This window comes from Thunnus albacares, chromosome 10 (assembly GCF_914725855.1).
Source record: "Thunnus albacares chromosome 10, fThuAlb1.1, whole genome shotgun sequence".
Classification (NCBI taxonomy): Eukaryota; Metazoa; Chordata; class Actinopteri; order Scombriformes; family Scombridae; genus Thunnus; species Thunnus albacares.
This window is the reverse complement of record NC_058115.1, coordinates 15,359,117-15,384,869: the sequence shown is the minus strand read 5'-3', so window position 1 is coordinate 15,384,869 and position 25,753 is coordinate 15,359,117. Positions and strand designations below refer to the sequence as shown.

The window sequence follows — 25,753 nt, the reverse complement described above, 5'->3', positions numbered from 1 at the left end:
TGTCACATACCTGCAACTGAATAAAAAGCCTCCTTGATTTTCTGTGTCTCCAGATGGGAAAGTGATAAAGATGTTGAGGTATTGCTTGAGAGCAAGGTATACCCGTCTTAGTTTGCCAGCTTGATGGATTAGCCCTCAAACCAACCTAAAACTACACACTATTTACAACATTTACAAATAAGAAGAAAGACTCCACAAGCACTCTCACACGACCACTCAGTACACTCACTCCTTCCGTTCAGAGAGAGAGAGAGAGAGAGAGAGAGAGAGAGAGAGAGAGAGAGAGAGGATGATGTGACAAAGTTGAGCTTCACACCAGGAACATAACAGTGAAATGTTGTGACACCACTGCTGGTCAACAGCATAGTGTGAATGTTATTATTTGCACCTTGCTGTGTGTTTTTCTGTAACAAATGAGGAACTGAAATAATCAGTAGAGTTGAATAATCTTTATTTTCCATGTAGTGTATGACAACAGTCACAACCATCACTCACACCAACTGTTATGTAAACAAAAATCTCTTCAGGTGAAGTTTGGTTTGACATTTTTAATAATCCGAAGACTCACTTGTGCTAAATTGTCTTCTAATCAATTTCCCCATAATTACAAATAAGCAGTCAAGATGTTGAACGGTTGTCATCACCAAATCCCAGTTTGATGGCAGAATAATGCTTTGTTCAGTCTGCCAATGAATTTGGGAATTATGGCATATTGTTTGTCAGTAGTTCATGGACAAGAGATGAATTCTGTTAAGAGTAGAGGAGCAGGTGGACCCAAATGCAGAGACCGCAGGCTGAGTGAGGCTGAAGAAACTTCTTTATCAAAGGCTTGTGCATGCAAAACAAGACTGGCGGCTCAAAAGCAAAAGTGAAACAGGATGCAGCACAAACAGAGCTGACTGAACAAACTGAACTAAGCAGAACAGACTGAACAGAGGATCCAACAAAGACTGAACAGAAAACCGGGACTTAAAAACTAACTGAACTAACGAGGAGATGAGGTGCAGGAGGGGAGATGGGTGGACAAAGAGTGAGGACACAAAACATGAAAACAGACAGGGAGCCGATTGGCTGGAGGAAACACAGGGAACAGGGCCAACGAAGCTGATACAAGGCAGGTGTGCAAATCAGCACAGGAACACAGGAAGAAAAACAGCACAAAACACAAAACCCAGAAAACACAAAACCTCTTAATAACAAACCAGCATACATCAACCCGTCCAAGAATATACATGAATATAAACTTAAGCACACAACACTATAAGCTAAATAACCATGAGGTAACCACAGTCCTTTAAAGGTACAACCCAAATCAGAAAAGAAAAAAAAAACAAAAAACATGTCAAATACCAGCGCACAGGTCAGTTACATCACTGTCTCAGTCTCTCTCCTCTTCTCCACTGTTACGTCTATCAGCAGGTCTCAGCGAGGAGAGTCACCTGCTACATGATGCACATTTCCTAATTTGGACATCACTCCTGGAGTTGGGGATGTTCGCCAGAGATAAAGCTGAGCTACTGACACATGCGAAGTGCTCCCAAGGGACTCTCCATAACCTGTTGTTCCCCTTCTCCTTTCCACAAAGTTAGGTTGTAAAAAATAGGCAGTAAATGAAAAGTACAAAGCAAGAATCACACATATGAAGGGCCTCTGTCATGCTGGAGGTAAAAAGAAAAGTGACCTCAAGAACCACTTCCTTTTCCCCTCTAAGATGAAACAACACTCTGCTTGGTCAAAGTTTCCACACGTTCTCCTCTGAGGCCGATCACATACAGGACTGTATTTCAGGCTGTTCAGTGTAGGGTGATCATGTTTTCTATTCAATAAAGTAGAGAAGTTTGTCTGAAAGCTGCTGACTGGGTCAACAGAGGCTGAACAGTGAGGAGACATGGAAGCTGTGGTTGGACTGTTGGTGATGCTGCTCGGAGTCTCTCATGGTGAGCTGTTTCACTATTTGACACATTAATATTGGATTTAACGTTATATGAATAACATGTTGTGAAACTATGACTTTTTATGCAGCTATAGGATCAAGTATGATCACTTTTATGGATCCAGTTCTAAGTAACAATTGACAAATGCAGCAGTTTGAAACTGATGTTTCAGTTTTGCTTCGGTCCGTTGGGTTTTTAAGATATGCCACAAAAAGTTGTTTCTTAGAGCAATAGCAAATCTGGATATCAATTCCACTTCCATGTGCATGTACAGTAAAATTTACAGTTATGATCTACCACAGATGAATCTATTAAATTAAACTTTTAGGATGAACGCACTTCTTCACTGAGAGTTCCAAAAAACTAAACTAAAAACAAACAAGAAAACACTCAGTTATATCATGCTTATACTAACAGTATGTTTTTTAATTGGAATCGTCATATAAATCACTGAGAAATCAACTTAACATGTGTTGGGCATCATTTTATACAAATTCCGCCCAAACATGTAATTTATTACTTTTGGAAAAGTTCATATCTCCAAAATAAAGTTCTGTAGAAAAAACACAGCAAACACAATGAGTTTGTAATGAATGTTTGAGGTTAATTTAGTAAAACTAGACTAATCTCAATGACTAAATGTGACTAAATATTACTATTAACTGACAGGTCCGTGTAATGCTAACTGTGCTCTGAGAGAGATGGAGTTGTTTCTGTTTTAAAACATGAATATTTGCACCTGCATAAAACATTGTCACGGTCATTAATTTAGTTGAAACGGAATGACCACAATTGTGATAACAACATTTTTAAAAATGTATTTTTCTATTTTCCAGGTGTTGAAACCTACTGTGATGGCAGACAGGATGGAACTCAGTGTTATGGAGCTCTGAGAGGAACTGTGGTGCTCCAGCTGATGGACAACGCCTCAGAAATATTTACATACCAATGGAAAAAAAACAAAACAACAACAATACTTCATGGGAGAAAGGATAAGATTGTGTATAATATGATGACGGACAGATCCGTTTTTACTCCCAGTAATGGAACATTTAAGATAAATAACCTGAACAGGACTGATGGTGCTGAATATACCCTTCACATCTTTGATTCAAATGGACGTGAATCAGAAAAGTGGACTCTTCAGTTGTCTATTCAAGGTAAATAATCACTTTTGCTATTATTAATCTTACAATTTAATTTGTATTATTCATAATAAACCAACAGCTTTATCATTTGAATTATAGGTTAATTAATAAATAAAATACAAATGATTTTGGAAAATTGAACTGGGTAAATTCACACAAATACACATACTACTATACAAATACTATTTCAACATTTTACTTTTGCAAACAAACATTTCACATGAAATACTCAAAGTCTGCCACATAATTACAGTGTAGCGTTGCATTTACTGAATCATTTAATTCTGTACTTCTGTATTTGAATTTACTTTGTAAACACTGAATATGTTTAAGGCCACATTAAGAAGTCATGTGAGTGTGTTTCTCTCAGCTCCTGTGTCCTCTGTCCTGCTGGACTCTAAGTGTCTGTCCCAGGGAGAGATGAGGGTGTCCTGCTCCTCTGAGGGAGCGGACAGTCCTCAGTACAGCTGGACTCTGGATGGACACACACTGACAGACATTCAGCTCCTCTCTGGAAATAATGAGACCAACAACATCACTCTGAAACAAAACGTCTCAGGACAACTGGTCTGCTCTGTCAGGAATCACATCAGTAGTGTCTCAAAAAAAGAGAAGACATCTACCTGTGGTAAGATAGAAAATAACTAGAAATCAGCTTGGTAATTGATTATTACACTGTACATTAGTCACAGTTGATCTGTTTTTTTGTCCAAAGGCTTCATATTTATCAACTGCACCTTACCCGATGGGACAAACATATCACAGTGGGTGTTTTCAGCCAATAACACCCTGTGTATTGATCCAACAATAACCCCTACCATGATCACATACACTACGGCCTCCTCTGTGGGTAAGGAGACTGGCATCATTGTGTCAATTAAACCCTCCACTAATATCACACTCTAATCAAACTGTGACCAACAGTAGTGATAATCCGTGGTACAGTCACATTAGTAAGTGAAAACTAACTCTGCTGCAGTGGATTCATTCATGTGTTTTTCTCTTTTTGTCCTGCATATGTCTGCATAAAAACACCTTTCATCAAGAAGATGGTTACTGAAAGATCTGTGTTTCTCTTGTGTCTTTTATTACTAAAACAGAGAAGAATTTGCCAGTTCTAGCTGGTGTCCTCTCAGCACTGGTAATTCTGTTAATGGTTGGGGTGGCAGTCGTCTGTCGTCACAGGAAAAAGCAAAACAACAAACCTAAAGGTACAAAGTTTCTTTTTTCATCACTGCGTTAAAATATCATTGTTTTTTGTCTACTTATAGATTAAAGGAATAGTTTGACATTTTGGGAAATACACTAATTCGCTTTCTTGCAGAGTTAGATAAGAGGATCGTTTCCACTGTTCTTTAAATATGAAGTTAGCAGCAAGTTAGCTTAACTTAACTTAACTGGAAACAGGGAAACAGCTAGCCTGGCTCCATATGAAGGTGTAAAAATCTGCCTACCAGCACCTCTAAAGTTCAGTAATTCATGTTGTATCTTGTTAATTATTGAACTTTAGAGGTGGGAGGATTTTTAACCTTTTTGACAGAGTCAGAATAGCTGTTTCCAGTCTTTGTGCTAAGCTAAGCTAACCGTCTCCTGGCTATCGCTTCATATTTAATGTACAAACAGGAGAGTGCTATTAGTCTTTTCAAGTCTACTGCCCAAAATGTCAAAGAATTTCCTTAAAAATCTATTGTTATCACTGAGTATGTGTAGTCATGCAGTGTTTAATGTGTTCCTCCCTCCACTCTACAGAAGAAGATGACCAAGAATTGACCTATGCTGATGTCAAGATAGTGCAGCGGCCGGGGAGGCAGATGCATCAGAAGGCAGAGATGGAGGTGGAGTACGACCAAGTCAAGTTTTCAGGGCGACCTCGGAAAACTGTTCAACCAAAAGAAGATGAATGTGTGTACGCTAAGGTCCGTAACAGCAGGTAATATGCAGTGTTCAGCATTTTTACAAAGACTGCTGAAGGCAGATGGAGGAGGTTTTTGTTAAGATGCCTAAAGGTCTCTTATCTTTATTTCATGAGAGTTTCAATGAGAGGAATACAAGCCATCAAAGTTCACAGATATTATTATTATTCATCATTTTTAATGTACTCCTGGGTTATGATTGGCATCAGTATGAAAACCTGTCAAAGGAGCTCAAACATTCAGGTGCATCATTTGAATCACAGTGTGACTAATTTTTATAGACTAGTTTTGTATTGAATTTGTAGATGGAGATAACATGTAGTCATTTCATTACTAATTACATTAATATATGTCAGAATTGCCTGCAACTACAATGTATGGAGTTTTTGCTTCTGAGGTTTGATTTCTTAATAAAGCGAGTTAGCAGAAAAAGAGCAACATCTTTTTAAGCAGCGTGTGTTTTTCACAATTTTTGTCTTTTTCTGTTATACTAAAACAGGGGAGAAGTGAGACAGCTAAATGAAGGGGTAGTTCAAAATGAGAGTGACTTAACAACTTGTCAGTTTCTTATCACAAGATGTGTTTATCAGTTAACACCATCAAAATACGTTTTCTATATTTTGCTTGATGCACTTCCAATGTATCTTTGTGGATTCCAGTTAACAAAGTACTTTACAAAACTAAAAGACAGATATCCATATTACTCAACCATAGTAACACTGAACAACTTTTAACTATTTAATTAATTGAATAATTCAGAGTTTAAGTTATTTAAACTCCCACTTTCAAATCTGGAGGAGAAACAAATCCACATTCTGAATATTTATATTCAGTAGGTTGCTGAATTAAATTGCTTGATGTCCTGTATTAACCTGAAGTTAATTTGAATTAAATTGATGTATTTAGTTAATTACTATTGTGCTGGTGAATGTGGGATAAATGTTCGAACACAGAGCACATTCACATTCACAATAATATACAACAAAATATAACATGACAGCCAGGGAGGAAGTATTAGCCTGCTACATTCAGCTCTCAGCTCCAACAAGAACTAATAAATACAGTACTTATATATCTACTGGGGATGTGCAGAGAGCCCAGTGTTTGTATTTGTATCTATATTTGTTGAGGCAGCAAAATTATTTGTATTTGTATTGGAATAAAAGTGGAAAAAGCCTTAAAAATCATGTTTTTGTTTTTATTATGCTTCTAATTTTAGAAATTTACAATAACTGTTCATGAATAAACTACCTTATGAAGGAGGTCCACAAAACAGGTCTCTAACTGGAGTCTCCCAGATCATAGATGACTGCAATGACTACTGAACTAAAAAATCTCACTGTTCAGCCTCTGTTGACCCAGTCAGCAGCTTTCAGACAGACTTCACTGACTACTGAACTAAAACTTTACTCATCGCCTCATTGCAAACAGACCTCTACCTATTTATACACCCATAACACAGAGACAGCACAGTGTGTAACATGTAGGGAAGAACTTGAAAGGTGATTCATGTGTGAATGTGTGAGGGTGAATATAATCTTTTTAGCACCTAGCACAAGTGTTTCTGTTATAAATGAGGAACTGGACCTGTGGTCAGTCTGAAACAACAACCATCATTCAAACCAACATCACATAAACCAACACCTTCAAAAAAGCTTTGAAGGTGAAATTTTACAGTTTGAAGGAGTCAATGATTTACATTGCAGTGAGGATAATACAATTCAAATTCAGCTGTGATGCAAACATGATGATCCGGAGACATAGTTGTGTTAAACTGGCCTTTAATCTTTTCCCCATGAGCACAAATAGACAGTTTACATGTTGAGCTACCAGCTGTCATTCTAAAATCCCATTGTTTTCAATGGCCGAACACGCACTAGAAGCGTTATGACGCGCGTCAAACTGCCTTGACGCGCCTACTCGCTTGCAGTGCACCATAGGAGCATCAACTGACGCGCGTCAGTTATCGCTCCCAGTGCGCAGCGCAGACAGTTTTGTTTGTCAGAGGCTTAATTATATGCCTGTGACTTTAGAGTAGTACAAGAAAGACGGAGGAGATGAGAAAGTCACAACAACATAAAGATCACAGGAGGAAGATGGTGTCTGGGTTTCTTTCTTGTAAGTAGTGCCCATGTTAAATTCACTTCCTATTCTCCCTCTCCACCTATAAAACCTGTAACTGAATTCAATACTGTTTTTTATACCTTCTTATTTGAGGTTGATCTCTAACAGAAGACATTTCAGGCTGTTCAGTGTAGGATGCTCCAGAGAGGACTTGACAAATGCTCAGCTCCACTCTGGATATAAAGAGACCAATAACATCACTCTTAAACAAAACGTCTAAGGACTACTGGTCTGCTCGGTCAGGAATCACATCAGTAGTGTCTCAAAAGAAAATAAGATATCTCCGTGCGGTGAGACTGAACATAACTAGAAATCAACTTGATAATTTGATGATTACACTGTACATTAGTCACAGTTGATCTGTTTGTTGCCCGTAGGTTTCATATTCATCAACTGCACCTTATCCGATGAGACAAACATATCACAGTGGGTGTTTACAGCCACTAACACCCTGTGTATTGATCCAACAACAACCCCCACCATGATCACTGACACTACAGCCTCCACTTTGGGTGGCTTACTAGAAAGCTGAAGTGAATTACAGTTACAATCAAAGACACATTAATGTCTAAATGTGCTGAAAGACAATTTATGTTAAAAGAGAATGTCACAATGTGAATAGAGCTTATATTATCATTTTATTACTGAAACTCATTTTGATGCTATTTGGAAATTATTGTAGTGTAGATTTCCATATCCTCACTGTCCAGCTAAAACCTTGTATCTCCAAATATGGTGAGTTAGAAGTTTTTTTTTAGATAAACCGAAGGATTAAGAACAATTAATCCTTTAGTTTGTCTAAAACATGTTTTTACTTCTTTCATTAAACCAATTAAAACACACTGGATTATTGAAATATGCACGTAAAAAGAGTTAAAAAGAAATAGTAATAAAATTATAAATAAAATAATAAATAAAAAAAGACGCCTTGTTCAGTTCCCACCTGCACTCAGCATCCTCAGAGGCACAGCAGGCAGGTCTTCACGGCATGCAGATGGGTAAAAAAGTTACAGCCTGAAGCCAACAGGTTAATTGACAGAGGTGTAGGCTATATAAGCAGTGCATCTAAGGACTACAACCTTTCCGACAAACAATGGCATGTCCGTTCATTGATGACCCTGTGGAGGAAGGTGCTCAGATCCAAGAGTCTTCAGAGACAGGAGCAATCCACTGGGCTTCTCTGATGAGTACCTTTGTAGTCTGCTGGAGCCACGTATGAGGAAGCACACCCACCGTAGCCAAGCCTTGACCACTGTGCAATCTGTCTGCATAGCTCTGTGTTTCGTTGCCTCTGGGACATTCTTATACAGTGTTGGTGATGCAGAAGGTCTTGTGGAGGCAACTATATGTAGGGAAATAAGACGGGTATACCTTGCTCTCAAGCAATACCTCAACATCTTTATCACTTTCCCATCTGGAGACACAGAAAATCAAGGAGGCTTTTTATTCAGTTGCAGGTATGTGACAGTTAAAAAACATGTAAAGTAGCCTGCAGGCTGACATGTCTCAGTATTGACTTAATACTCTCCTTCAGGCTTCCTCAATGTCATAGGCGCCATAGACTGCACCTATGCATGTATCCAGGCCCCATCTGGACCTGAGGGGGCAGATTATATCAACAGGAAATGTTTCCATCGCCTAAATGTACAGGTATGTACTGGGGTGCAGCTGTCCATACACTGTCAGGCAGAATAGTAATAATAAGATCTGTAAGAAATGTGCAAATCTGTGTTAATAGATCAAATTAGCTTTGATGTCGACACTTCTTTGGATGAAAATCCTGTTACCCTGGCAGTTGTTCACAGAAATGTGTAATTTAGTGTCAGCCTTACTCAAAGAAGCACCTGTACTGTACAGAGATAGTGTTTCAATTTACCTTATCAGAATTACACAAATGCAGATAATAAATCAGTTATTTCCTTTCCTAACCAAATATGTCATAGCACTGACACTCTACGTTGCAGTGAGAGACTGCCTGCAATGTTGCTGGAGGAGCAAATGAGAAGACACTGACCCAGCCCTACAGGAACACATGGATGGAAGAACAGTGAGGGACCTTTACAAGAATACCTATTTCAGCTGATCCCCATTTTATGTGATCCCTTTTATTTGGAAGCGTAGCAAGTATAATTTTGTACTTTGTATTGAAGTTATTCAATTATTGACTCATTTTGTTCAAGCTGTGAAGACAAAAAAAGAAAAAGAATTAAATACAGTCCAAACCATGGCTTTCTGCTGTGTTTAAATTTATACTTACATCCTTCTCCAATTTCTTAATTTCCAGCTTCAACTTCTTAATTTTAAGCTTCTTGTATTCTGTGTCCAGTTTCTGGTTTTCAGTAGTGAGGAGCAGATGGCTTGTAAATTGAATGGATATCCTGTGAAAGAGACAATGTGTCAGTGAGTAGCCAATTATGTAGTTGGTAGGTAATATGAATAGTTACTTACTTCATTCCTTGCTGACAAACGTCTTGTTCTGGTCATGTCCTGCAGCAAGGTGAATGGTTATACACAATTTGTAGAATGCAGATACATCCAAAACATTTCACATTTGGTCTTACCTCTGGCATTTCTGTGTCTGCAGACATTGGACCTTTTCCAAACTAGCCCCTACCCACTTCTACTTCGTCACGGAGTGCACTCTGTTTGTAGTCACACTTACAGCTGAATGAAGTTCCCTTCATTAAGGTGAAGGGTATAGGGGAGAAAGGTACTTGCGTCTTTTTACTTTTTCTTTTTTTGTTGTTGTTGTTTTTTTGTAGCAGTGGTATATTCATATCTAATCTTTATGTGGAATATTCTTCTTCTTTAGTAAGTTCTATAAATTATTTATTGTAGATTAACAATGGAATTGTGTAGATGTAGCCTAGTACATTCTTGATTTTAATTCCACTGTAATGTGATAAAACGGTTTGTCCTCAATTAAGACAAAGACAAGGAGAATATTGTTGAAGAATGTCAGAGCAGCAACATCATTTCTACAGGCCCATACACATGCTATCACCTAGGTGGATGAATGTTGGATGTGTTGACAGTATTCAAATAACATTTAGTCTGTTATTCTCTTTTTTCCAGATGGACAGAGGGCTATACATGCAGTTAAATGATGCCACCCCTATAATGCTGTCGTACGGTAATCCAGACGTCTGCCTCAAGAAGGACTTTCGTCTAAATCGAACAACTGTGGCATACTCGATTCAATTAATTACCTCACCAAGTGACCACGGTTGGGGTCAGGAGATGTAGGTTCTTGTGTTCCTGTATAGTTTGGCCCATGGGCTATCACTCTCTGTTTTCAGCTCTGCATTTGGACCACTGTGCACAATATGATCCACAGAGTCAGCAGGGACATAAAAGCCAAACTCTCAACTGTAATTTCACTGCCATCACCACAGGAGCTTCCCACCATTGCCCAAGGCTTCAGTTAACTTGCACGGACGGAGTCCTGCTTTTGCCCATGCTGCTGGTGCCATAGATGGATGCCACATTCGTATTAGAGCTCCAGGGAACCTGCACCGTGCTGACAAGCTTTTTCCATCCATACAAATGCAGGCCATATGAAATGCAAGAGGCAGATTCTTGGATGTGTTTGTGGGTCATCCAGGCTCTGCACATGATGCCAGGGTTCTGCGTAACAGTCCCATCTTCTGCCGGGCCCTATACCCTCCAGCTGGCTACTACCTCCTTGGGGGCGGTGCCTATCCCTGCCTATAAAAGTCAATTGGCATCATAACACCATACAAGCACCCTCTGCAAGGCCAGGTCCAGGAGAGGTATAACTTGCATCACTCCAGGGTTCGTTCTGTTGTTGAACGAGCTTTTGGAGTGATGAAAACAAGCTGGCGAGGCACACTCTTTAAGGCCCTGGAGGTCCATCCACATTTTGCACCAGACATCATTGTTTGCTGTGCATTCCTCCACAATCTTTGCATCCTCATGAACGATGTTCTGGAAGAGATGGAGGACCTCTCACCTAAAGAAGATCCCCAGAATGCTCCTCCCATCGGTGCAGGTGAACAGGAAAGGCCTGGAAACCACATCAGGGACAGGATTGCTGCCTATCTGTCTGCACCTGTCCAGGTGCCACAGTACTTGCACGAGCATGATTATTTGTGAATTTTGTGCATTTTGTGCTGTGTTTTTTCTGTTTTTTTGTTTCTTTTTTATTGTTTTTTTGTATTTAAGTTGTGGGCAGTTCTCATTTCATAAAAAATGACAGTCCTTATTTTGTTAATTGTCCAAATAGTCCATTAAAACTGCACAAACTGGCCTTGTAAACCTGTATGTTTACTCTTTTCATCTTTAGCACTACAAAATCACTTTTTTCTAACTGTTGGACCATGAAGATATTCTGCAAAATATGCATGTCAGTAGGGGCCCTACATAACAAAAGTGAAACATCACCATATGTTAACTTATACCACTTCCACCTAACCCCAAACAACATAAATGCAATTGTCAGGCATGACTGTTGTCTTACACTGCAATTTGTACATGTTTATAAATGTGATACACAGATAATATATTTAAAATGCTAGCATGCAGGTGTTGCCCTTCATAGCCTTCTCACCTGGGATATGATGACATTTCCTATGTTGGAAAATACTTTCCTTTAGAACTGCACCTGTTTAATATTTGTAGGATAGACCACATCAGTGCAGTCCTTGCATACTCATCTTTTGTACAAGTGAAGATAAGACATTTTTCAGACATGCCATTGTCAAGATCCATTTTTAAAGAACACTTGTTATGCAATAATTCAAAATTTGTTCCTTCTACCTTTACTACCCACATTCAATTTGCTGGGTTATATTTGCATTTACTACATTTCGCATGTAACTGCCAATACAATGACACTCTAACACTGCAAGTATAAGTGGAGTACTAAAAGCCTGTACATTACTAGAATTTATCTGTGGTCATTAATGACATTAATGTTTTCCCTCTGAAACAATAAATGTGATTACCTTCTCCTTTATGGCACCTCAGTTTGTGGTCAGAAGTATTGTGTAGATAATACAGGTCATGAGACTAATTGGGATATAACAATTATTTCTCCATTTCAAATGAAATAAAGACCCTCCTTCACAGGAGAAACATAAGTTACATACAAATAATATCACTAATTTTAAACAAACAAACACACACACACACACACACACACACATATATATATATATATATATATATATATATATATATATATATATATATATATGAATATAGATGAATAAAATAATATATATATATAAAAATAATTCAAACCAAAAGACTTCATATTTTGTCCACCATTTCCTCAAATAAACTAAGAAATTTTTCTGTTTGTTGTGTAATCTGCTGGTGTCGCTCTTCTTCCTTGTCCGCTTCTTTCTTTAAAAATCAATCAGCAGCTCAGTGGTCACATGTTTCTTTTTGGCAGGTGGGGGCTGGGGGGGTTCAGGTGAGGATGAAGATGTGCTAGGGAGGGAAACAGGATCTGATGGGGTTAGGGGGTCACTGGGGCTGGAATCAGACATTCTGAAGGGAGAGGGACCTGGGAGTATAGTAGGGCTTGACATGCATGAGGCAATGAGAACAGGAGGCGTTACAGATGACTTGCACCCCATTGCCTCTTGCATGTCAAGATAAAATGGCCATGATCCAGCAGGCAAATCGTGTCTCCACTCACTGAAAGATATAGGCCAACTGTTAGTTATTATCACTGAGAGACTGATACCTGTGGAGGAAAAGTAGCAGACAATACCTTGTACATATGGCTCTCGAGCTCCTTGGGGAATGACTTCTGAGGAGTTCCCTCCTCTATTCCCTCAATTAATGGTCGCTCCTTGTTGTGGCTCAGCACCAGCTCCTCTGCAGGTGTGAGGTCCTCTGGCAGAGGTCCCCCACCAGTAGCATTGCCTTCCATCTTTTTTTTGGGTGGTTACAAAGGTACATATTCACAGCTCAACAAGTATGTTAACAAATACATTTCACATTTCATTATATGCTACTTACCACTCTGGAAAATGTTTTTGTATTGTATTTTGACTTGTTGCCCAGTTCTGTTTTGGCTATTCAGATTGTTCCTGTTGAGATGCAACAGTGAAGAATGAATATAGGTCAAGGGTTACAAGGTCAGAGAAGCTTCACACACTACACCAAACTGACCAAATAACAGTAAATGCATTGTAGTTATGTCGGTTCTCCTAAGATAGCCTATACCATTGTTTTAAACATATATCTGATGTTATCTAGCCTACTGATTATATAGCCACAGTCTTAAAGCATCTAGTGATCTGAATGTTCATTTATTAATAAATACAAATGAAACAATAAGTAGGCTTGTATAATTTATGCATTTAATCTGTCTGCAATCGTTTGCCAAGCCATCTCCCTCGCCTTGTTGATTGCAACAGTATTGCTCTTTTCAGTGATGACATCTTTATATTCTTCATATAATTTCTATAATTTCATCAGCAGGGTTTGTTCCGCTCTCGTTTTCCCCTATTTTTGCAACATAGTATCGTCTTTTCAACACTCGACTGTTCGGGGCTGCTTATGTACCCCATACACACGGACACATGATGATTGCTCAAGCGTGGGAAGAATTAGCATTGACTAGACACGGCTGAATCATGTTAGTGGAACGGGTTGAGGCTTAAGTGAAAGTTGACGTTAACTGAATCCAGGCTATATCAAGTACGCGCAGCTTTCTTTAGCTGCGTTGATGGAACACCCCTCTTATTTGCTCCCATGTTTACACACATTACTGATGTGAATGTTTCAGGCCTCAGGCATGAGTTACCTGTATGCAGAAGATGTGTCCTGTTTTATACAGGGAAGCAGAGACAGGAGACGTTAGTTGTGTTCGTTCAGCAGGCTGTTCTCTGTTTTTTTTTTTTTTTTTTTTATTAAGCCAATTTCACCTTCTTCTCTCTTTTAGACTTGACTCATAAGTCACAATAATCTTCACATAACAAATTTAACAATTCATCCATTAACAACACAACAATGATTAACTGTCACTGGTTAATGCTATAGTAGCAATGTATAACTTCTACACACCAATCTGTTGTTACATTTACCAGTAATAATTAAGTTACCAATTATTGCTGTAAAATCTGTGTACTAAAACTTACACTGTCTTACTGCTGCCGCATCCAGCTTGCAAAGTATTCTTTAGCAGTAACTTCACTGTTTTAAGCTTGTTTTGTTTAGCCTATTTCATCCCACTGCATACTTGAACACTTCTACATAATACAAACAATAATATATACACTATATAAACAACCTTGGCCATTCAAAAATACTAACATATCACATTTTACCATTTTACAATAATAACATAGTGTATCGACCAGAATGAGCAACCAATAACATTTAAATAACTATACATTAACCACGATGCTCACTCCCTGAAAACCTATAGCATTCACTTCATTAAATTTTACACTAAACCCTTAACTAAGCAGCTGTTTTAAGGAAGATGTACAGGAGCTACAGAAGAAACAAATAAATAAAAACAGATAGTAAGGCTGCCATTTTATCACCATTTACTCACCGGAGCCAGCGAAGCTCTATTCGACTTCTAAACTAACACACAGTTTTACCTTAAACTTGGTCCAAACCACATCAGAAAGGCTTAAAACGTCCTTGGGGATAAGTTGTGACAGGTTTACACACATCACTAACCTGTTTTATACAGGGAAGCAGAGACAGCAGACGTTAGTTGTGTTCGTTCAGCAGGCTGTTCTCTGTTTGAGGAGTGGAGGCCTTACGCAGCGCACAACAAGCGCTCGCTCTGGTGACTACTCCCTCATGTGGCAGAACAGAAAAGCACACTTCACAAAACAAAGTTTAAACCTAAATAAAACATATTTAAATCTGGCCTCTTTCACAGAAAAAAATACATAATATAGTGATCCAAACCTACCCATTGTGTCCATACATTTGTATGTCACATAAACAAACCTTTCAAAGTATTAAACATTAAGAGCTTTAACGTAGTTGCTTTCTAGTGCTGTTATAAATTTAGAAACAATTAATGAGTTTAATCTGTTTTGTATTTTGAATGTGGGTGAGCTGCGCTTTTGTTGACATTTTTATCATGGATTGTACCTTTAATGCCTGCTGAGAACTGAATAAACCCTCCAGTCTCATCACTAGTATAAGTAGGTGTGAGGTTTCCCTCTGCTGGTTTACAGAGGCGTCACCATTATTTATAGATAGTTCTGTATTCATAAAACTCTGCTGAGACCAGCAAAAATAGATCAGATGTTTACATGCTTCAGTTTAAGGTAAAATAATGATCAATAGAGCATACTGAGCAATACATTACTCTACATCACAGAGTTATTATACTTTACTGAAACTCTCTGATCTTCTAATATTGGGTGTAAAATACTGTATGTATGTTTATTGCTGTGAGTGCAATGTCAGAAGTCTTTAAGTATTACTTGACATTTGCATTTTACCAGTGTAGGGAGACATAATCTAATGAGATCAGAGAGAGAGATGATGATGATGATGATGATGTGACAAAGGTGAGCTTCACACCAGGTGTGGCTGGTCGAAGCTCAACAAGGGCCTAACTCGTGTACATTAGCTTGAGGAGGAAAAACTTCCACCAGACTCTGATGTAAAAAAGGATAAAACAAGTATTTATTCTGCAGTTTGTAGTATCCTCTTACAGGAGTATTCAAAGCCAAGTTCTCCTAATCAGCAAACTGTACTACAGTTAGAAAACCATGTGGCTCGGTCCTTCCTTGAGTCTCAACTTTTCAAAACCACTGGTTCACCCCAGTAAAACACAAGGGACCTATATCTCTTAAAGCGACAGTAACCTACTTCACTGTTTTAACAGGAAGCTTAAATAATGCAGCCTTTACAAAATATCATGCTTACATCAACATCACTTAATCAAATGATTATTAGCTGAACTTTAACAAATTACTATTAATTAACTTATTCAATGACTTATACATAACAATCACTTATGTTTCTCAATTTACATAAACTGTTTAACAAATTACAGACTCCACTTATTTACCGAACTAAACATACATAAACGTAACTTCGCTCCCACACCAGGAACGTAACAGAGAAATGATGTGACACCACTGCTGGTCAACAGCATAGTGCAGCACAGTGTGAATGTCATTATTTTTGCACCTTGCTGCGTGTTTTTCTGTAACAAATGAGGAACTGAAATAATCAGTAGATTTGAATAATCTTCTTTCTTTGCCATGTAGTGAATGACAACAGCCACAACCATCACTCACACCAACTGTTATATAAACAGAAATGTCTTAAGGGGAAGTTTGGTTTGACAGTTTTAATAATCCAAAGACTCGCTTGTGCTAAACTGTCTTCTCATCAATTTCCCCATAACTACAAATAAACAGTCAAGATGTTGAACGGTTGTCATCACCAAATCCCAGTTTGATGGCAGAAAAATGCGTTGTTCAGTTTGTCAATGAATTTAGGAATTATGGCATATTGTTGCTGTTTTAACCTTATTTTTCAGTAGTTCATGGACATAAAATGAGGTCATTTCAATCAGGGGAGACTTCATTTTTTTAAGTGACAATGACTTTATTGAACATGCATAATGAGATGAAAATGTGAAAAGTCTTTGGCGATTAGACGCCATCATGATGTCATCATATTCATAAGGAGGGAAGTTAAGGCGTGAGTAGAAGAGGATATCCCCGATAGACTGTAGACACTGGTGGTGGTGATGAATATGGGAATATTGGGATCTGGATGATGAGGAGAGGAGCGGGCTTCTGGTGATCTCGGATCTGGCGCTGACATGATGAAGTGAAGGTGAAAGGGGCGGCGGAGGGTCGTGATGATTCGCCCTGAAATGAAAACGACAGAGAGAAGAACAGATTTCAAGTTTGTCAGCTAAGACGTGATAGGCTGATAGAAATTGTGGCGGAATCTGATTTGTTAATTAAAAGTAATCCACCTAATCAGCTGATACAAGAGCAGGAGAAACGGTGAGAGAGAGAGAGAGAGAGAGAGAGAGAGAGAGAGAGAGAGAGAGAGAGAGAGAGAGAGAGAGAGAATGAGAATTAATGAATGAGTGATAAATAGTCTTCCTGCTTGAACTTATGCTAAGCTCCATTTGCCAATAGACATAACAACGTTCTTGTGGCTGTAGATTGGTTTAGAGATTAAACATTTTATGTGGTCTTATAAGGACAGTATTGCAAATACCCTTTACTAAAATAAAGGCAACAAGTAAAGGACACAAGGGAAATAAATGGTCGATAAAAAAAGTCTAAAGCTATACAATATGCTGTTCTGCCACTGTATCTAGAGGATGATGCTTAAAAAAGTAACAATTATTGCATTATTGCTGCAAAGTATTCAAAATCACAAGATAAAAACTCAAATCCTCACACTGATATAAATGACTAAACGCTGTTTAAGTTGATCACAATCCTTCATTTTCAGTTAATATAATATTTAACTGTTTAACCTTCAGTGTTTACCTGAAATTTCTTCTTATGAAGCTTTTTAGTCGAACTGAATATTATTCTCCATCACTCAGATACAATATATGTCTTGCACTTTGCATATATTGCACTATGCCTTTTTCATGACTGGAGACTTTAATGATTAACCTGAATTTAAAATACAGTTTGTTGTGTTTTTATGAGCTCAACATGCTGTTGTAATAATGACCTGCCAGTGGGTTCAGAGCAGTTTGAAAGGTTGGGAAAGCAAGTTTCAGTTAAATTTGACTTGTTATCATTTGATTTAGAGATGACAAACAATATATCATATAAATGCTTATTTTATTACAATGGTGAGACAGAGAGACGACAAATGACACTGTCAGTCTCAAATCCTCTTTCAGTGTGAAGGAGGGATGTTTCCTTTTCTCCCACTGAGTCCATTAAACATATGAAGGCTCTCTGTCATGTTGGAGGTTAAAAAGAGAAGTAACACTGAGAACCACTTCCTTTTCCCCTCTCTGTCTATAAAAAGATGAACATAAAACAACGCTCTGCTTGGTCAAAGTTGCCACACGTTCTCCTCTGAAGCCGATCACATACAGGACTGTATTTCAGGCTGTTCAGTGTAGGATGTTCATGTTTTCTATTCAATAAAGTAGAGAAGTTTGTCTGAAAGCTGCTGACTGGGTCAACAGAGGCTGAACAGTGAGGAGACATGGAAGCTGTGGTTGGACTGTTGGTGATGCTGCTCGGAGTCTCTCATGGTGAGCTGTTTCACTATTTGACACATTAATATTGATTTAACGTTATGTGAATAACATGTTGTGAAACTATGACTTTTTATGCAGCTGTAGGATCAAGTCTGATCACTTTTATAGATAAATCCAGTTCTAATAATCAATTGACAACTGCGGCAGTTTGAAACTGATGTTTCTGTTTCTCTTCGGTTCATCAGGCTTTTAAAAAATGTCACAAAAAGTTGTTTCTTAGAGCAATAGCAAATCCGGAGATCAATTCCACATCCATGTGCATGTACAGTAAAAATTAACGTTATTATCTACTACAGGTGAATCTATTAAATTAAACTTTGAGGATAAATACACTTCTTCACTGAGAGTTCAGATATTTAAGTAAATAGCTAAAATAAACAACAAACAAATAAACAAACTGCACTCAGTTATATCATGCTTATAAAAACAGTATGTTTTTTTAATTGGAAGCACCATAGAAATTACTAAGACTTAAACTTAAGATGCATTGTGCATTATTTTATACAAATTCCCCGAAAACATATAATTTCGTATTTTTGGAAAAGTTCATATCTCCAAAAATAAATTTCTGTGGATGTGAAAAACATATTATGAGTTTGTAATGAATGTTTGAGGTTAATTTACTAAAACTAGACTAATCTAAATGACTAAATGTGACTAAATATTACTATTAACTGACAGGTCCGTGTAATGCTAACTGTGCTCTGAGAGAGACGGAGTCGTTTCTGTTTTAAAACATGAATATTTGCACCTGCATAAAACATTGTCATAGTCATTAATTTAGTTGAAACGGAATGACCAGAATTGTGATAATAATTTTTTTTTTTTAACTATTTTTCTATTTTCCAGGTGTTGAAACCTACTGTGATGGCAGACAGGATGGAGCTCAGTGTTATGGAGCTCTGGGAGGAACTGTGGTGCTCCAGCTGATGGACAACGCCTCAGAAATATTTGGATACCAATGGCAAAAAAACAAAACAATAACAATACTTAGAGGGAGAAAGGATAAGATTGTGTCTAATGAGATGAAGGACAGATCCGTTTTTACTCCCAGTAATGGAACATTTAGGATAAATAATCTGAACAGGACTGATGGTGCTGAATATACCCTTCAAACCTTTGATTCAAAAGGAACGGTCTTAGAACAGCGGACTCTTCAGTTGTCTATTCAAGGTAAATAACTACTTTTGCTATTATTAATCTTACAATTTAATTTGTATTATTCATAATAAACCAACAGCTTTATCATTTGAATTATAGGTTAATTAATAAATAAAATACAAATGACTTTGGAAAATTAAACCAAGTAAATACACTTCAACAAATACACATACTACTATACAAATACTATTTAAACATTTTACTTTTGCAAACAAACATTTCACATGAAATACTCAAAGTCTGCCACATAACTACAGTATAGCGTTACATTTCCTTAATCATTTTATTCTGTACTTCTGTATTTGAATTTACATTGTAAATACTGGATATGTTTAAGGACACATTAAAAAGTCATGTGAGTGTGTTTCTCTCAGCTCCTGTGTCCTCTGTCCGGCTGGAGTCTGAGTGTCTGTCCCAGGGAGAGATGAGGGTGTCCTGCTCCTCTGAGGGAGCGGACAGTCCTCAGTACAGCTGGACTCTGGATGGACACACACTGACAGACGCTCAGCTCCTCTCTGGAAATAATGAGACCAACAACATCACTCTGAAACAAGACGTCTCAGGACGACTGGTCTGCTCAGTCAGGAATCACATCAGTAATGTCTCGAAAGAAGAGAAGATATCTACCTGTGGTAAGATAGAAAATAACTAGAAATCAGCTTGATAATTGATAATTACATTGTACATTAGTCACAGTTGATCTGTTTTTTTGTCCAAAGGCTTCATATTCATCAACTGCACCTTACCCAATGGGACAAACATATCACAGTGGGTGTTTTCAGCCAATAACACCCTGTGTATTGATCCAACAACAACCCCTACCATGATCACAGACATTACGGCCTCCCCTGTGGGTAAGGAGACTGGCATCATAGTGTCAATTAAACCCTCAAATCAAACTGTGACCAACTCCAGCAATGATGACCCATGGTACATTTACATTAGTAAGTGAAAACCAACTCACTCATGTCTTTTTCTCTTTTTGTCCTGCATATGTCTGCATAATAACACCTTTCATTAAGAACATGGATACTGAAAGATCTGTGTTTCTCTTGTGTCTTTTATTACTAAAACAGAGAAGAATTTGCCAGTTCTAGCTGGTGTCCTCTCAGCACTGGTAATTCTGTTAATGGTCGGGGTGGCAGTCGTCTGTCGTCAAAGGAAAAAGCAAAACAACAAACCTAAAGGTACAAAGTTTCTTTTTTCATCACTGCATTAAAATATCATTGTTTTTTGTCTACTTATAGATTAAAGGAATAGTTTGACATTTTAGGAAATACACTAATTTGCTTTCTTGCAGAGTTAGATAAGAGGATCGTTTGCACTGTTCTTTAAATATGAAGTCAGCAGCAAGTTAGCTTAGATTAGCACAAAAACTGGAAACAGGGAAACAGCTAGCCTGGCTCCATATGAAGGTGTAAAAATCTGCCTACCAGCACCTCTAAAGTTCAGTGATTCATGTTATATCTTGTTAATTAGTGAACTTTAGAGGTGGGAGGATTTTTAACCTTTTTGACAGAGTCAGACTAGCTGTTTCCAGTCTTTGTGCTAAGCTAAGCTAACCGTCTCCTGGCTATCGCTCCATATTTAATGTACAAACAGGAGATTGCTATTAGTCTTTTCACGTCTACTGCCCAAAATGTCAAAGAATTTCCTTAAAAATCTATTGTAAGCACTGAGTATGTGTAGTCATGCAGTGTTTAATGTGTTCCTCCCTCCACTCTACAGAAGAAGATGACCAAGAATTGACCTATGCTGATGTCAAGATCGTGCAGCGGCCGGGGAGGCAGATGCATCAGAAGGCAGAGATGGAGGTGGAGTACGGCCAAGTCAAGTTTTCAGGGCGACCTCAGCAAACTACAGAGATGGAGGTGGAGTACGGCCAAGTCAAGTTTTCAGGGCGACCTCGGAAAACTGTTCAACCAAAAGAAGATGAATGTGTGTACGCTAAGGTCTGTAACAGCAGGTGATATGCAGTGTTCAGCATTTTTACAAAGACTGCTGAAGGCAGATGGAGGAGGTTTTTGTTAAGATGCCTAAAGGTCTCTTATCTTTATTTCATGAGATTTTCAATGAGAAGAATACAAGCCATCAAAGTTCACAGATATTATTATTATTCATCATTTTTAATGTACTCCTGGGTTATGACTGGCATCAGTATGAAAACCTGTCAAAGGAGCTCAAACATTCAGGTGCATCATTTGAATCACACTGTGACTAATTTTTATAGACTAGTTTTGTATAATATTTAATATTTTCTTTAAATATATATATTTTCAAGTAGTTCCTGATTTATCCTCTTTTTTTAATCTTTACATGATGTAATACATCCTTATTTTTACTCTTTTCTAATTTATAAGCATATTTACATTTAATTCATTATTAAAACACTGAAAACTCACAGTGCACAGTGTGCTCTTACATTGGTTTATGAAAGGTTTTGTGCTGTGCATGTTGGGACTTAATCTCATATTTGGCCACACCTCTTCCCTCAGCTCTCTAGAAGATCAAAGATAAGTTTGCATGTAATGTTTGGTCTCTTGAGAAGTTCACAGTAAGCATGAATTTGTTTCCATTACATAAACACTTCCGCTTTTTCTTAGGCATGAGATTCCATTCTTGCAATATTGTTTTATCATTTGCAGTAGATTTTTTAAGACTACATTATTACCTTTATTTATTACAGGGTGTTCATATGTATATGAACAGGTTGTGTTGTCCTGCTTACTCTTAAATTAAAGTTACTTCATTGGGGGAATTTGTAGATGGAGATAACATGTAGTCTTTTCATTACTAATTACATTATTATATCTCAGAATTGCCTGCAACTACAATGTATGGAGTTTTTGCTTCTAAGATTTGATTTCTTAATAAAGCGAGTTAGCGGGAAAAGAGGAACATCTTTTTAAAGCAGGATGTGTTGTTCACAATTTTTTCTTTTTCTGTTACACTGAAACAGGGGAGAAGTGAGACAGCTAAATGAAGGGGTAGTTCAAAATGAGAGTGACTTAACAACTTGTCAGTTTCTTATCACAAGATGTGTTTATCAGTTAACACCATCAAAATACGTTTTCTATATTTAGCTTGATGCACTTCCTATGTCTTTGTGGATTCCAGTTAACAAAGTACCTTACAAAACTAAAAGACAGATATCCATATTACTCAAGCATAGTAACACTGAACATTTTTTTTAACTATTTAATCATTTGAATAATTCAGAGTTTGAGTTATTTAAGCTCCAACTTTCAAATCTGGAGGAGAAACAAATCCACATTCTGAATATTTATATTAATTAAGTTGCTGAATTAAATTGCTTGATGTCCTGTATTAACCAGAAGTTAATTTGAATTAAATTGATGTTTTTAGTTAATTACTATTGTGCAGGTGAATGTAGGATAAATGTTAAAACACTGAGCACATTCATAGCAGCGATTACATACTGTAAGCAACTATTACCTCGCAAATGTGTGGAAACTGACCACTACTCTTCAGAACTTGAAAGAGTGCTTTCATCACTGAAAACAACTCAATATCAATGTTTGAAATAGTGATTTGAAATAGTCAATTAGACTTACAAAGACAATAATATACAACAAAATATAGCATGACACCAAGAGAGGAAGTGTTAGCCTGCTACATTCAGCTCTCAGCTCCAATCCAGATCTACTTTGGAAATGTTCACTGCACTCTAAACTTATATTCTCAACAAGAAATAATAGAATTACAGTAGATATATATCTACTAGGGATGTGGAGAAAGCCCAGTATTTGTATTTGTATCTATATTTGTTGAAGCAGCAAAATTAATTGTATTTGAATAAAAGTGGAGAGAGGCTTAAAAATCCTGGTTTTGTTTTTATTACACTTTCAGTTTTAGAAACTTAAAGTGTTACAATAAGTGTTCATAAATAAACTGCCTCACAAAGGAGGTCCACAAACTGAGTCTTGAACTGGAGTCTCCCAGATCATAGACGACTGCACTGACTACTGAACTGAAACTTTACTCATCGCCTCACTGCAGACAGACCTCTACCTATTTATACACCCATAACACAGAGACAACACACTGTGTTACGTGCAGGGAAGAACTTGAAAGGCGATTCTTGCTTTGTACTTTTCATTTATTGCATATTTTTTACAACCTAACTTTGGACCAATTTATGTAAAACATTTTGGAGAAGTAATTTAATATTCCCACACCTGTAAGTAGATGCAGGTAAAAACTCAATGTCCTTGCATCTGCCAACAGTCTTTTGGCATGGGTGTGACCGAACCTTTGATCTCTTGTTTTTTCCAACTCAGCATCGCCCTCTGAAACATGACCCATTTATATAAAAAACTTTTTACAAAATGTCTTTCATGAATTATATTATTTCATTTAATTTAGCTTGGTGTTAGTTTTGTTCATTTCAGTGTTGTTCTTCTTCATCACATTTGACTTCTTTATTAAAATGCTTTTTAACGTTGGTTGAGTTTTACCAACTAGTGTGTGCTATTTTCTTCTTCTTCTTCTCTTTTTTGAATTTAAAATGACACCATGTGCTTAAATTTAACCTGAGCAGTTTTTGCTGTTCACTTGCTGTGGGTTTAATCAAAGATAGAGGTTACATGATTGGTTTGATGTGAGAGTTTGGGGTTAAAGGTTGACAGCCATGACATGCCATTCAGCTGATTCACAGTGCCATAAAATAAGTGTTTATGGCCCATGATAGTTGTAGTGTTCTAAAACAACCTGAGAATATCTTTTAGTTGAGCCCACTTCTTAAAAGACAGTTGAACTTCTGACAGCATAAAGGCAGGATAATAAAACTGCTCCAACAATCTGGCATCTTTTTACCATCTGATCAAAAAGCCATTTTATTTTATGGGGATCAAATTCCTCAGCAGTCATTCTGCTTTTGATCCAAAGACATTCGACTGCTGTACTTGAACTCTGAAAGATCAGACTGAACCACAATTAAACATTTATTTTTCACCTATGAAAAAAAACTTGTCATTTTATGTCGTGACACAGTCATGTGATGCTACCGTCTATGCCAACATTATACAACTATAAAACCTAAACTGGTGGCTCCTGCCCATTCTTCAATGCTGAGCATGTAAGTTTCTGATTGAATAAATGCTTTGGTGACCAATAATTTAATATTCATAGAATAGATCATAAAATAAATATTTTAAGATCAAGTTTGATCAGCTGACGTCAACAGGGGGCCCGTTAAGGCCACTGACTCTGTTTTCTAGTTTGAGTCCACACTCTGGTTGTTGTACATGAAATTTGAGAGTGACAGAATCTACTGAGAAACATAAAGAGAGAGAGAGGATGATATGACAGAGTTAAGTGGTGAACTTCAAACAAGCTTTCATCAACCGGACCAACAGGACACGTCTGAGCGTCTCACAAGGACTTTTTGGAGCATAGTGTGAGCATATTTTTTTTTAGCACAAGTGTTTCTGTTATAAATGAGGAACTGGACCTGTGAGTCTGAAACAACAACCATCATTCAAACCAACATCACATAAACCAACATTTGTAAAAAAAGCTTTGAAGGTGGAATTTTACAGTTTGAAGGAGTCAATGATTTACATTGCAGTGAGGATAATACATTTCAAATTCAGCTGTGATACAAACGTGATGATCCAGAGACATAGTTGTGCTAAACTGGCCTTTAATCTTTTCCCCATGAGCACAAATACACAGTTTACATGTTGAACTACCAGCTGTCATTCTAAAATCCCAGTTTGATGGTAGAATACGGCCTCATTTATTGAATCGATAATGTTTTTTCTGTGTATTAAAAGATTGATCAATCACTTGTTTTGCAGTTTGTGTCTTAAGTTTTCAGTTGTCCTGACGTCTTTTGAGCATCATGGAAGGGAACTGAAATACAGCAGACAACAGCTGCTAGGTTGGTACTGCATGACTGACATGAAGCATCACTGTCACCTGTGGCTTGAATTGTACCTCATCGTCTGCCAAATAAAATGTAAGGTTAATGTAAAGTATAGTATCAGAGTTTTGAGGCTTAATGATATGTCTGTGACTGTTGAGTAGTACAAGAAAGATGGAGGAGATGAGGAAGTCATGACAACATAAAGACCACAGGAAGAAGTTGGTGTCTGGTTTTCTTTCTTTAAGTAACAACCGTGTCAAGTTTCACTTCCTTTCCATCTCTCCACCTATAAAACCTGTAGCTGAATTCAACACTTTTTGTACACCTTCTTCTCTGAGGTTGATCTCTGACATAAGAGATTTCAG

The 25,753-nt window shown here is 37.5% G+C and overlaps 1 protein-coding gene across 5 annotated transcripts; it reads left to right on the top strand.

Annotated features, from left to right (window-relative positions):
• Positions 1-1,754: 1,754 nt before the first annotated feature.
• On the top strand, positions 1,755-21,804 carry LOC122990177. Of its 5 annotated transcripts, none has more exons than XM_044363350.1 (6): positions 1,755-1,937; positions 2,771-3,094; positions 19,873-20,130; positions 20,218-20,442; positions 20,575-20,685; positions 21,227-21,803. In XM_044363350.1, the coding sequence occupies exons 1-6, from the start codon at positions 1,889-1,891 to the stop codon at positions 21,466-21,468; spliced, it is 1,209 nt and encodes a 402-aa protein (XP_044219285.1). In that variant the 5' UTR covers positions 1,755-1,888; the 3' UTR covers positions 21,469-21,803. The 5 variants fall into 5 exon arrangements, with proteins under 5 accessions (XP_044219285.1, XP_044219286.1, XP_044219288.1 ...); XM_044363351.1 differs by lacking the exons at positions 1,755-1,937; positions 2,771-3,094 and adding exons at positions 18,107-18,331; positions 19,187-19,510 and having other exon boundaries at positions 20,590-20,685; positions 21,227-21,804; XM_044363353.1 differs by lacking the exons at positions 1,755-1,937; positions 2,771-3,094 and adding exons at positions 18,107-18,331; positions 19,187-19,510 and having other exon boundaries at positions 20,218-20,352; positions 20,590-20,685.
• The last annotated feature ends 3,949 nt before the right edge of the window (positions 21,805-25,753 follow it).